At 39.6% G+C, this 14,558-nt stretch overlaps 1 protein-coding gene and 1 long non-coding RNA gene across 4 annotated transcripts in view; one reads left to right on the top strand and one right to left on the bottom strand.

The window, feature by feature from the left end:
• LOC138937343 (alpha-protein kinase 1) overlaps positions 1-13,931 on the top strand; it is a 28,542-nt gene extending 14,611 nt beyond the window's left edge. For 2 of the 3 annotated variants that reach the window (XM_070303527.1, XM_070303528.1), the window contains 3 exons: positions 10,659-10,744; positions 10,999-11,123; positions 12,820-13,931. In XM_070303527.1, the coding sequence (XP_070159628.1) occupies positions 10,659-10,744; positions 10,999-11,123; positions 12,820-13,455 (847 nt within the window). In that variant the 3' untranslated portion in view covers positions 13,456-13,931. The remainder of the gene's footprint in view (positions 1-10,658; positions 10,745-10,998; positions 11,124-12,819) is intronic. The other variant, XM_070303529.1, reaches the window with a different exon arrangement.
• Positions 10,536-14,450, bottom strand: LOC138937345 (uncharacterized). The gene is made up of 3 exons (XR_011447496.1): positions 12,729-14,450; positions 12,124-12,317; positions 10,536-11,570 (listed from the first exon to the last, which is right to left on the bottom strand). It is a non-coding gene; the product is annotated as an uncharacterized lncRNA (long non-coding RNA).
• Positions 14,451-14,558: the final 108 nt, after the last annotated feature.

The raw sequence follows: 14,558 nt of genomic DNA, 5'->3' as shown, positions 1-14,558 counted from the left end.
AAGAGATTCAATATTTTAAAGATGCGAATATTTTTTTTAATAACGGAAAAATGCTAGGACTTAAAAATTCGAAGCTTCTATACAAATCGAAATAATATACTATACCAAGCAAAGAAATACACATTTAAAAATGGAAAAAACTCTATAGGAAAAAAAAGATCCACAGATTTCGAACATCTAACAATCTTAATAGTCAACGATTTAAAAATTCACGCGCAAGTTTAGGAAAAGAAGAATTTAATATATTCAAGTCTATCTAAATAGCATACGTCTCGAGTGGTAGTTAAACATTCCGTAAAAGAAACGATTAAATATGCAAGAAATTCCGAACTTGAACAGCCTGCGAACCTTGCACGATACATGTAAAGACGATCCGGTAATTGCACAGGAAACGATGAGACTCGCGTAATAGGATCTAATATAGGGGACACCGAGTCTCCCGTTTAGAAAGGAGGGATGATTTCTTCCCGCGGAATCGAAGGAAGCGATTTTATACGCGGATATCGGCCCCGCGTTCACGGGTGTTCTCCCAGTTTCTCCTCCCGCCTCGATCTCACGATCGTCGTCGACATTCGCGATCAAGATCGTTCGCATCGGGATGGAATGGGGTTCCCAGAGTCATCCATGCGTACCCCGTATACTTGCGCGCGAATATATGTACAATACATACATATATATATATATACGGGTGGATTTCGTATCCAGTACAGGGGTATCCGTGGTGCTGCCCCTCCCCCTTTTCCTTCCCCCTGTCTTCCCCCTTCTCGACACGATATATCAGCGTCTTACCGTGCGAGAGTTTCTTCTCACGGAGAGAGGCGCAAAAATTCGCATTACGCGCGTGTAAGCGTGTACACGCACAGAGAGAGAGATCGAGAACACGAGTAGGAGAGAATCGGAGCGAGACGCAGATAGATGGCGATGTCGCGATTCTCCGAAATTACCCTCGTTAAAGAAACGCGTTGATGCGATCGCTCTCGGGGATCTCCCGAAGCGTGACCTCTTTTTTTTTCCGGGGCGCGGATGTCGGATCTGAGTAACTGAGTGACTGCTTAAGAACAGTGGATGATTTTTTGTAGAGGAGAGAAGTAAGGATAAGAATATGACGTGGGGGATAGAAAATTTTAGACGATGACAATTTGAATTTTATGTAGCTTTTAGAAAAATATTAATATTGATGAATATTTTATTTTATGAATGTACGTGACAATTATTAAAAAGTTATTATTAAAAATTTATAGTTAGAATTATTATTTGGAATTTTATAATAGTTTATTTGATTATAGTCTTTATGCTAGATTTTCATGTCATTTGTCAATTAAAAAAATCTCGATTTTCAATCATCCCTTTCGATTTTACTATTTCTCTTATTAATTTATTCGCGAAAAGGTGATGCGTAAACAATCAGATGAATGTAACTGACGCGCGTACGGAGTGCGTAGAGCTCATTTCGCCGCAGTGGGAAAAGGACGAGAAAATTCCGAGTAGAGTCGTAGAACAGGTAGAAGCGGAGATGGCCATTAATGACCGCCTTGAGATTAAATAAGGAAAACAAAAAGGGCCTAGGAACGCACGTAACGATAACTTCCTCTTGTTTCTCTCGCGCACATCCGCGGTATCGCGTCTTTCTGCCGTTAGAGAACTTACAGGTCAATAAAACGCGATTAGTGACTTTTTTTTCGAGTTCCAAAAGAAACAAATAATTATTTTTAAAAAATACATTGTAAATAATTTTTTTTTAAAACAATTATTTTTTTATTACTAATTGATTTGTCTGTTATTCTGTACATAAAAGTATTACGGTAAGATTATCGAAAACTGAATATTTTACGAAATATTTTATTTTTTATATCAAAATATGTCAGATTAAAATATAAAATAACTCAAAAGGTACTTAATGAAAAAATACTTTATTATAGCGTTTTGGAAAGCTCTCGATATAAGCTATAAGAATATGCAATAAAAAATAGGGGGTTCCATCTAAGAAATTAAAGGTGTCCTTTACTTGACCTTAACGATGCCATCCAAGGTCAAACCAATAACACCATCTCACGTTCCCCTCAAAACCATACAATTTTTGTTGAAAACGTTTTTCTCTAAAATGCTTAGTTTTTGAAAGAAAAGGGGTGTATGGGTGGTCTAGAACACCCTGTATATATATGCTAATCGTGTATTACATCGGAATTTTTGCACGACGATTGCCACACGTATCCTTGTTTCGTATATCTTATCGAGCAAAGATAATGGATGCCCTCTTTTTATCCTCTTCATCGTCGACGTTACTCTTACCGTCTCCACTTTCGAGCTTCTCTTACAAGGTTTTCATTTCTGGATTATATCTAGAGAGATTCCCATGAATGTGCCATGAAGACGGTTGTAAAACCTAAAAGTCTCAAAGGAGATTTTCGGAGACGGAAATTCTTCGGATAACTGACCGGACGATTGGTATGCTCCTCGAAAATATTTACGCATTAATAGAGATATAAATAGTTCGTTCCGAAAAGACACAGAACCTGTTTTAATTAAATTCTTTCGTAGACGGCAATTAATTTTCGTTAGTTTTTATCGTGATTATAAAATTTCTCTTTATCGGCATCACAATCTCATAAAATGTTCTTCATCAATTCCCCATCCGATACAAAATGTAAATATAATACATATATACAATATGTAATATTATAATTATAATTATGTAATATTATAAATACGTGAAAAGTATAAATAAAAATAAAGAGATAAAACATGCAAATATTATACATAAAAGATGTCTCCTATAAAAGATGTCTTTAAATTAAATTTTTCCATTAATTAATTATATCACAAGGTAATTAAAAAAAATGTTTTTTTTATTATTATTATTATTATTAATGTCTAATACAATATTCGATATTGAAGGTCCTTGAAATTCTGGACTTTTCCAGATAAGTAAAAGCGACAGGTAGACAGATCGCAGACGCGCCAAAGACTGATAGGATATAACGACGCTTGCACATATAACTTGAATGTAGGTGACGGGTTAACGGCTTCTTTCTAAACAATATTCTGTGCCAACTGATAAGTGTAACGATCGATCAGTGTGCATGCTATTTTTATCTCGCGCTATCACGAAACGTTATAGCCTATACGGCTATAGCCCTACCTCTACTTTCATGAAAAAATAATAGACTGCAGCTCTCGTATATATAGGTGACTAGGAAATTCATAAACAATTGTGTCTAGGAGGAGCGCAAACACTTTTTGCTAATATTTGATCAAAAACGAAGATCACAATCGCTGAGATTAATTTAATTAATAATTTAATTAAATACTTAACGAAGCGTTTCGATTTTTTTTATTAACGATAAATAATTTCGTGAAAGATTGTCCAGTAATTCATTTGCATCTGTATTTTAGATGCGATATTTTTAATATGTTCCAAAGATTTGACGTATGCGGTTTTGATCAAGTATTCGAAACTCTTGGCGTAGCGTGGCGGAATTAGCTCTGGTATTCAGGTTTGGTTTTCGTCATTCGCAGCGTAAATGTCTTAGTTACGAGACCCTATACTAAGAAATCTGCGCGCCGACAGCTGCCGAACCAAACAGACGCGCCGACATGTTCCAAAGGGTTTTGAACCGTAGAATTATAACCGATATGCTAATTCGATCAAAGCGAGCGTTGGTAGCTTCGGAGTTACGTTCGTAGTTATTAATAGAATTCGTCGGATTCTTACGCAATTATTTTCAACGTTCTGATAATTTAGGTCATTCTTCAGACAACTCGAAACTCGTAAGCTCGTTAACTATACCATACACTTGTAAAATATCACGTGTCGCGTGTCGAGGAAAATTCTTCGCGTGCAGAACGAGAATGATGACCTAGGGATAAAATGACGTAAGGCGGATCGCTATCTGTCCGAAATACAAGGTTCTTATCCGCTCGGAGTCGTTCGCCGTTGTTGAAGTTAAGATGCCGATGATGTCGGCTCTCCTCTTCCCTCTCTCCGTCCGTTCTGGGGTAAGTACATCAGGTGCGAGAGATGAGAGAGGGATCCCAAAAATCTGCGTACAGATGACTGGAGCACGAATGACCGAACGGCCATCATTCGGAGAATTTATTCCTTTACGCAATCTCTGCAACGATGTTTGCATCGATCGACTTATCGGATATCGAATTGCGAGGACCCTCTCTCCTTCCCCCTCTTCCCTTCCCCCTTGCTTGAGGAAACCTTATCTGCGCTGGTCAAAACACCCCTTATGTACATATATCTTCGATATCGTTACACGCGCGGCTCTCGCTCCGGTTCTCTCTGTTTCTCCGACGTCTGGCTTATGTCCCGTCAGCTTATGTCTTCGATATAAGCCGTCTTCTTCGGAGTATACGTTAACCAACAGCTCGCGGAGCAGCGTTATTCGGCTCCTCTCGAGTAGTACTTGACATTCCAGGGAGACCTCTGGATCCCGCGTCTTATCGTGTGTCCGCCCGCTCTCTTCCCTCTCCTTCTCTTTTCGGAGATATTCTCAAGTTTAGGAGGCACGTAGCGAAGAAGTGAAGAAAATAAATTTGGCGACGAAAAAAGAATATCTCTTTACCTCTGAGAAGGTGGGGAGAGGCGCGTCGAGAACGATCGATTTTGACATATTTATTAAGTCGTTGCATATGAAATGTCTGTTTTTATATCGGCGCGACTCTTGGGTAATCTCTCCCAAGGATCAAAATACATTTGCAATGTAGAGAGAGAAGTTCCGCTACGTTCTGAGAGTATACTACTTACATAAACATCATCTCGATCAAAAGTATAGGAAATTTAAGAAAAGCATTAAGAATAAAAAAATATGTGTTTCCCTGCTTTAATAATTTTCACTTAGTTAAACTTCGTATACTGATATGTATTCTGGACGTCCCTGTAGATGAAAAAAAAAAAGATGAGCCTTTGGAGAGCTTCTTCATTCTTTTCTCGGGACTATCTTCTTTCGAAATACCGATAGACGCGTACATTTCAGGTTCTCTCGCGTTCAAACACTTGACGAGATATTTATATCCACAATACCTTGACAAAACACAGAATCTCGAGGAGCGATTATTCGTACCGTCAGCATCATCAAAGTAGCGTACACCTTCGATACACTCGAGTTAATTAATGCGCTTCGCTAGGATCTCTCGAATGTGAAGGGAGTTCAATCGCGAGAGATCCTTTCAACATTTCTTATAAATTCATCTCATTTCATTTATTTACACTCGCGTGATATCCGTAAAAGGGAAAAGAATTATCGCCACTTTGATGGTACTTTGTCAGAGCATGACAGAGAGATATTTCTCGTTTAGGAGAACCGATCGATCAACCGTACAGTTGATCTCCCGTTGTCGTCGTCGTCAGCCGTGTCCATACGTCGGCAATATTCTCGGCCGTGAACGAAACAGGATGATCGGCGCGTATCGCGGCAAGTGACGAGAGCGATCGGTCACGCTGTCTCTCGAACGACGTGTCGTAAAACTGACAATGGCCGCGTGGACGAGACGCGAGCGAGATGCGAGCGAACAGGTGCGACAGGTGAAGGTGGAGGACCGGGTGGCCTCTCTCGGTAACGGTTGTCGCTCCGGTACAAAGACGCGGCGAGGGCACCCTCAATTTCGTTCGGAAATAAGCCCCAGGCCCTCCGTCATTAAGTCCCTTATTCCCGGTATCGGATCGCCTGCGTGCCCGAGGAAAGACGGGAATTTCTCGCGGTCACGTTGTCGGGACGCCATCGGTGAATCTTTTTATTTTATTTTATTTTATTTATTTTTTATTTTTTTTTTATTTTTACGCCGACACGAATTATGTATACGAACACCTGTCGGACCGCGGATCGGGAAGGACGCGACGGGGGCGGGGATATCGCGGCTCCGTGGACCGCGTATGATCAGCGCGTGATCCATCATCCGGTGTAACAGTTCTTCCGACCGCGGAGATGCCGATGCCGCGAAGCTATGCGGATGTAACCGGTCGACGATCCGCCATGATCGCTCGAGGTTCTCTTGTAAAAAAAAAAAAGGAAGAATAAGGAATAAAAACGTAAATCATTTTAAATCAAATCAAATCAAATTATTATCAAATTGCGCGCGGCACTCAAACTCGTAAAATTGCGAATAAAATCCGAAAAAAGGTGCCTGTGAAAAATTGATATAAATCATTTTTTAAATATATACATATTTAAGTATGTCCTGTCTAGATACTGAAAATACCATAGGTTTCATATATATATTATATATATATATATATATATATATATATATATATATATATATATATATATATATATAGAGAGAGAGAGAGAGAGAGAGAGAGAGAGAGCATATATATTATTACATGTTCGTTTTCCGCGTATCCGTGCGTGATGTCGTCCGTAACATCGTTTATGGAAATTGGAGATTAGCAGCAGAGAGTCGTGTAGCTCCGATATTTTCGCGCAAGGTCTTCCGGAGACCGGAAGGGGCATCTTCGAACGGCTTCGCTTCGCATCATCGCTCGATCACGCGGTCCGCGACGGACCGTATAAAGGCAACAGCGAGGTAGGATCCGGCCTGTCGGTGACACGCTCGCGTGCACGTGCGTGCGTATACAGACGTTTTGCGTCCTGTCATTCTACGGTCGCGCGAGCGCGCATCGGGATGTTACCCTAGAGTAGAATCGCCCTGCACGGATTTAACCGTTTCGCAACAGATTATATACGCGCCTCTTCCTGCAACGACGAGCCTCGCGGGAAGACGCGATTATATGTATATATACATATATTGGAGAGGAGATAATCGTTTCCCACGGGAGGGAAACGACTCGTCGCCGATTCCGCGACAAACTAGATTGGCATGAGTTTAACGTATCTATTCCTCGGGGCTAACTTAAAGAAGAACTTAAAAGTTCTATCTATGGGATGTATAGTCAAAGAATATACAAGGAACCTTGAAGCAGAAAGTTTATTCGGTGCCGATCAGCTCAAGAGAGCAACTGACAATGAGAAATTGAATTTTTGCGATTTTCTCTAAAATGGAGCAAAAACGACCAAACCTCTAAAGGACTTCTTATCTTAGTTTTTCGGTCCCCTACACGCTCTTGAAGTTTTGCCATTTAAATTGGGGACACCCTGTATAATTTACAGATTATCGTGTTTATTTTCCGACCTATCTAATATTTATATTATTATGCATCTAATATTTATGTGTGTATCTTAAGCCTTTATAAAACACATTGGTTTTAATGTATTCAAAGCAAAATTTATCATTTATAATTACTAATTTCGTTCGTTAATGATATCTTTCAATGGATCATCAAATTGATCGATACAAATAAAAATATCTAATTGTAAAAATAAGCAGTCATTTAAAATTTGGCGGTAAAGATTCTCTGCAGTACAAAATATAGTAAGTTTAGATTCGGAAACTATGTCACCGTTATCACTAAAACCTTTGCTTATCACAACTGGCTCGAAAATCACTTTCCGGAAGCAAGATTCCCGTTGGAGAACGACGTTCTTCGACTCGTTCAGCACTGGTTCTGCGAATGCGGCGGAGTGGATCACGCGCGATTTTCCACGTGGTCATTGACAGCCGCGCCTGACTCTCGCGCTTAATTAATAAACCTTGCCGCGCTTATAAATATCAACCCCGGTCCCGCGGATATTTCGGTCTGACGGCGAATGTCGGTTCAATGTTTCCGACGATTCACGTGCGCGCCCAGTTCTCTTTCCCAGAAATGATCTACGCGATTGATCGCGAACGAGATCGCATTAATCGCTGAAGACGAATGACGAAAACTATAGGACGCAATTTAATTAACGAAGCGTATTCCGCTAGGTGAGAATTTTTCATCTCGACCGTTATTCGCGGTGAATTTTCTTTTCCAAGTCCAGTTGCAACTGTAAATCCTAGCATAATTATCGCAATCGGTCGATACGGACACGGGACAGAAACGAACGGTAGCGAGATGTTTGTTTGAAATAGCTTCCGTGCGAAAGATTCCCATTATGTGAAAATATATCCTGGGAATTTACAATCCTGTGCTCATCAAGGCGCTTAACAATGCCACTTAACAGTTAGCACGCGCGACGATGCACATATGTATGTATGTATGGTATGTTTTCACTTGTGTGTTTCTCTTTTGAAAAAAACTGAAGCGCTTATGAAATCGTAATAATTTACGGCGTCATGTTGAAATCTTTGATGATATTTAAAATATGATATTAATATGTAGTATAAATTTGAAAACGATATTTTATTCGAAATGTGTGAACGATCGGGATTCTTGCAGATTAATTTTCACGCTGATTTCAAAAACCTTTCAAATTTTTTTTCATATATATATATATAATAAACAATTATGAAAAGTTATAAATATATTACGTAAATTTATATAATAATTTTCTAGCATTTTTTAATAAAATTTACGCCATATCGCAGGATGTATTACGCGCTACTATAGATTATCCATCGTCCTTCCTTCTCGTTTGACGAAAGAGAAAAGTCGTCGTTTGTGTTCCTGTTTGACTGGTGTAACGGGTTAAAGTTGCAGCCGTTGAGCGTGTGATTTGTCACTCTCTCGCTCCGGAATGACTCGCTTCTATCGGGCATTCAACAAAATCCCGTTGATCTTGTGCGTTAAGCAGGAAGAAGCGTTGCCTTTGATTCGGCACGTTCATTCATTGGACCGACGAGAGATGCACAAACTTGACGACGACGACAAAAGCGTTCGCGCCTATTCAACTGACGCTCAAATAATTTCGTTGTGAACGAAAGAATAGAGGAGAGACATTCGTAACTAATGCAGAGATGCTAGCAATTCGCATGGAAAAGTCACGCGGATGGACGGAATTTAAAAACGGAATGCCGAAGAGGATAGAGACCGAGAATTCGATTGTTGATCCCTATATAACCGGATATTACGTTACGGGATAGCGAGTCAATAAAAAAAGATTGAAAAATAATTGAAAATAATAAAATGATAAGAAAAATACTGATCATAAATTATATATATATATATAAAATATTAAATAATTTACATACATTAATAATGCACCATAAAGTATTTCTTATATTAATTTTGTTGTAATTTCTCTCACGCGTGTAAACGGGATGTATAGAAAATCGTCGAGTGTCTCTCCCTATATCGAGACGCGTCTCTTTGCAAAAACTTACGAATCTTCATCTACGTGCCGTTATTAAATGAGCATCGTCTATCAGGTGCAATGAGGAATTCCCACGCAGGCGTTGCTACCGCCCTTCGGGGGTCAACGATCTCGTTAGATATACGAGCGGGTCATGCGAAGCGATTAGAACTACTATTGTTCGAGACTTCTAATAGCGGTAGCTTACTTCTGAACGTAAGTTATTGCGCGCGAGAGCGTTGTTCAATAAATTTCCGGGGTCATAATTGGTGTGCGATGAAGATGATTTCAATTATATTTGACATCTTTTTTTCTCTGTATAAAATTTCTCTAAAAAGAATAGATAAATGCCACTCTCTCTCTCTCTCTATATATATATATATATATGTGTAACATTTTTACAATAACATTCTAAGTTGACGTAAGAAATTTCGTAGAAATAATTTTTAATCTTTTATCTTTTCTTCTCCCGCGTCTATTTTACATTTCAAATAACGTTACGGGATTTCATTAAGACTCCTGTCGTCATAAATTTCAATCACATTCAATAATCGGCTCACGGATAATTCATTTGAACCTCGAAAATGGTATGGATCCTAATACAGTGAATCTAATCCGAGAGAGAGAGAGAGAGAGAGAGAGCCAAGGCAATCCCTCTTAACTAATAATCTTTATCACAACGCGCACACACGCTATGGAAGAGCATTGTACGTAAAGTTTTATTTATGAAGAACCTAAGATGATTACGGGACGAGGGCACTCCTAAATGTAGTATGGCAGGGACGTATGAGAGATTAGTGTTGCGCCACAAAAACGCCTACCTAACTCGCGTTTCTGTCGGGGCCATAAATCCATTTGACTCTCTTTTGACGGGAATTTAATGTTAAACGCAATACCTTCGACGAAGACAAAAAAGAAAAGGAACGTGGGTTATCCGTAGAGGATCACGTACCGTTATATGCGCGCCGATTATATCGCTGCACTTTCGCGATTATGCAATATTTGCCAAAGTTATTTTCTTACTTACGGCCTCTTTGTTAGAGGTACTAATACATACATATATCTCTTGTCTCTCATCTTTTCGATACCCTTCGCGAATGATCGGGATCGTGATATCGCGTATCGACGGTCAGATCCGTTGAAAATTGTCCACTAGTCATCAATTGCGAGAATTGAAATTACAAGAGAGATTGATACGTATATACGTTTACAATAATAATGATGCGATGCCGCACGAGATATTATAATGCAATTATAAAAATCAAATTTAATCTTGAGATTCTAAATATATAATAAATTTATAATAATACAAAATAATATATAATAAATATATATAATTTTTAAATATATGTTTTTAAATATAATATTTTTTGATATAATATTATATATATATATATATATATATATATCAGTAGCGAATCGTAATCGACGAATGACAACGAAACCCTCGCTACGAAAGGGAACGTGCTCCTTTATAACTCATCCAATTATCGCGGAAACGCGAAACTCATTTTCACACTCTGTGATTTTTCTTTGTTTCAGGAGTAACAAGTACCTGCAAAAATCGTCCATCAGCCGCGTATGCGCCGTAGGAGGTTTTTTCATTAGCATTCCGGTCTTTCTAACCGGTAAGAACAAATTTGGCTTTTAGTCGTCGAATTTTATATATGTGAAAATTATACAATATAATATATTATATAATATAATTTAGAAAAATTGTCGAGAGTATAAAACGCGAACTATAAAAACAGACTTGAACTTTCAGAGATAAAAATTCTGAAAATTCATTGAGATACACATTTATTTGCCTCGTATATTATTATTATCGGCATTACGTGATTTATTAATCCCGCTTGTGTATACGACACGTTGTGATCCGCAGGCATGATTCTGTACACATTCATTCAATTTCATTCGACACCGGCGATCGTCACGTCGGTCTTCATCGGCCTCGGCATCGTGTTTTGCGGATGCGCCATGGTCCATAACGTCTTCGTATGGCAGAAAGTGAGTGTGAGCCTGGAAATGTGTTTTTTTTTTTTTCCCCTTGTACCTTGCCCTCCTCTTCCTCTTCCTTCTCTTGTAGGACAAATTAACGGCGTGCGAATTCTTTCGATCATCGCGATATACGGATCTCCGTCGTAGTGCAGTTCGCTTCTCTTTATTTTCTCGTATTTCACGACCGGCGATGCATCGGCCCGCATCTTCCTCTACCTCGTTCCTCCTCCCCTTCCTCCATCGGCTCTATACCCTTAATCTCTCCCTGCCGTGCCTTATTAGCATATCCCGCAACGGTCGATGTCATTATCACGCTATTATTTACGTCGGTGATCATTCTACCGTGTAATTCGATTCCAAACTGGATCCGTACGCAGGACGTTGCGGCGTGCATGTATGCGTGCGCGAAGTGGACGATGGAGTGTAAATCGACGTGTTCAACGTCGAGTCTTCGATCTGTAAAAAAAGAAAAAGGCCGATAGCAGGATAACTATTTTACGCTCGCGTGATTCTGTGGGACGACATCTCGCTCTTTACGTTATGTAATAAAGCGGAAGATTTTATATGTAACTGCACTCGTCATCGCGTCTCTCCGTGTGATAAACTTGGCCGATACTTTGCCGTTACATAAATTGCACGATGGAGATTTTTTTTTTTTTTTTTTCCCTACCTTCTTCCGTAATGCTTGCGACAAAGATCTTCATAACATATTTACAATTTGGTATCGTTGCTGTTAATTTTTTATCTCATTTTGACAAAATAAAATTTGAAGGAAAAGGCAGAATTTATGTATTTAGAACCAGATAAATATTATATTTAAATACGAAATTAGCATTGTGCCTTTCCAAAATTTTGATATAATCGAGTTTTTCCTTCTCGAGGAGTTTTAAGGTTGCTGATATATTTCGAAAAAACTTTCGACGATTGTCTCGATATTCTGGCAAAAATCGTTTCGAAGGAATTAAGAAATAGCTTGAAAAAGATGAAAATATTTGTTCGCTTTCATTACCTTGGTATGCGCGTACATGTGTCGTGTCCGATGTTGCGTCAAACGTTTCGAGTGCCAATGACACTGACCTCCTAATTCCTGTCACGCGCGCGCACTCATTCACGCACCTCGAGTTTGCGCGGATTCCACAAACATGCGTGATTCAGACTCTCCTGCTGGGTCGCGCTTTGTAAATATTAGCATCCGTTTATCCACTGAAATATATGGTACATCAGTCTTGATATAAAAATAACTCCATTTTCTCTTAATTAAATTTCTAATGATGATTCTCGAATCAAAGTCTTGTTTTCAACCTTCTCTTTCCCTCAATTCTTCCATCAATTGCATTTGTTAAATCCACCATTACGTGTATTCGCCAAAGTACAATTATGTCTAGATAAATGAAAAATCGATAATAACTCTACGAAATGATATAAAATAAAATAAAAGTCTTATGAGAAATTTAATAATGATTTAATCTCGACAGAGAATAACAAATAAAATTTCGCTTTAAAATCTATCTACTTTACAGTAGATAGATAAGAATTAAAAGCAGCTGATAAGCAAGTTAAATTGCACGCGTATATGCGTTTCGGGAATCCTACTATACTTTCCTGATATCATACCTCCCTGACTGTCTCCCCCGATAAACCTCATCGAAGAAGAAAAAATACACAAGAGTTCACGGGATAATCCTTCTTTTCATGTGATCCATAGGAGAAGACGAATGCGGTGAAGGCGTTTGCCCGCGAGCAGTGCGAGGCCGCAGCGCAGCTGCAACGTCAACAGCAGCAGCAGCAACCTTATCAACAGGCGCACTCGCAGCACCAACAACAGCATCAACATCATCACCAGCAGCAGCAGCATCATCATCATCATCATCACCATCAACATCAGCAGTCGCAGTTACGACCGACGTTGCACACGGGTTCGAAGATCGGTGGCGGTTCGATGACGGTCCATTCGACCACCAGCCTGCTAACCCAATCGCCTCGCGGTCTCCAGCATTCTTACCAGCATCATTCTCATCAGCACCATCCTCACCAGCAGCGGCACGTGTCCTCCATGTCGCCGCCGTTGTTATTATCGTCCCCTCATCCCGCGTCGCAGCATAATCACCTGACGCACCGTGGTGCCGTGGCGGCCGCTGCCGTTGCCACGCCACCGATGACACCCGGCGACCGGTCGCCGCCGAGCCCTAGCGGCGTCGGCAGCAGCGGCAAACTCAACAGGTCGCAGCATCTGCCGCGGGAGACAAGCGGCAGCGTCAGCCCCGGCTTGCCGGCGGCCACGCTCGATCTCAGCAGCGCCGCAACTACAAACAGCCCGCACGAATTGTCGACTCTCGTCTAAAGATCTTGATGGAGTGTTAAAATAACTCCAAAAGTCAAAGGATCCACGAATTTATTCGAAGGGAGTAGTCTTTGATCGATCGAAGGAATTATCACCTAAGCTGAAATGTCATTTGTAAAAAACGTATTTTTAAATTTGTTTGGAAATAAACTCCTCACTCATTTTAGATAGATCTAGGCTTAAAAAACATCGAAGGACGGTGGGAAAGATCTGTACGAGACTTTATTAATCTTAATATATCGGTCACGATTGAAGGATTTATGCCTAAACCGTTTTATATAAATCTACATCTTAAGAATCGAACCATCGTGACGCTAAATGCCTAATTGTGTATAGATAAAGTTGATGTTGTTTAGCAAAAAGGGACCAAAAATTGCTGACTAAGACTGTCACTGTTTATTTTATTATCGCGTCATCAACATTTACCGGCATATTATAACATTTATAGTGCCCGTCATCGTCAATGTCGATTAGTGTTTCTATTTTGTTACAAGGATATACATATCTAAATGCTGCTTCGGCCCATCGAATTTCGAATTATCTTAGATCGGCTTGATTATGATAAATCCTCGAAACTTTTTGCCCACCGTGTATATAATATTCACGAATCTTCGACCAGCGACCGCCGGAAGAATACCGCTCAGAGCCTTGTTGCCGGCAATTTATTTTTGGGGTTCGTGCGTTTGGCAGACTTAGTCCCGAGCTTAAACGTAACTATACGTAATGCTGTAAGTGGCGTGAGCGCGAAAATTAAGGGACTGAGAAAGGGAAGAGTTTCGCGCCCTTCATCGTGACGCGTGCAACACGAAACGCCGAAAGCGAAATTGCCAGTTGACTGAATTCTCCCGTGTACTTTATTGACCATCTGAGTAAAAGCACGAAATACAAGGCTGATATTTTGTCAGTTTAACAAATTTTTTTCATATAGTGCATTTTGTTTTTTTTTCTTCTTTGATTTTACATATTAATATTATTCGTGTAATTTCTGTTTTTAATCGAATTTTAACGAAAATATCTGAAAGAATTTCTGTCGAATTTTTATCGCGAGCAAGATTTTATCAGTCGTGTCTTCGTCTCTAACATCCATATTCTTCCGGCAATTA

The sequence above is a fragment of the Polyergus mexicanus genome, unplaced genomic scaffold (genome assembly GCF_030449975.1).
Source record: "Polyergus mexicanus isolate NDT 795.1 unplaced genomic scaffold, iyPolMexi1.0 SCAF_10, whole genome shotgun sequence".
NCBI lineage: Eukaryota > Metazoa > Arthropoda > Insecta > Hymenoptera > Formicidae > Polyergus > Polyergus mexicanus.
This window is presented reverse-complemented; position numbering and strand designations above follow the sequence as displayed.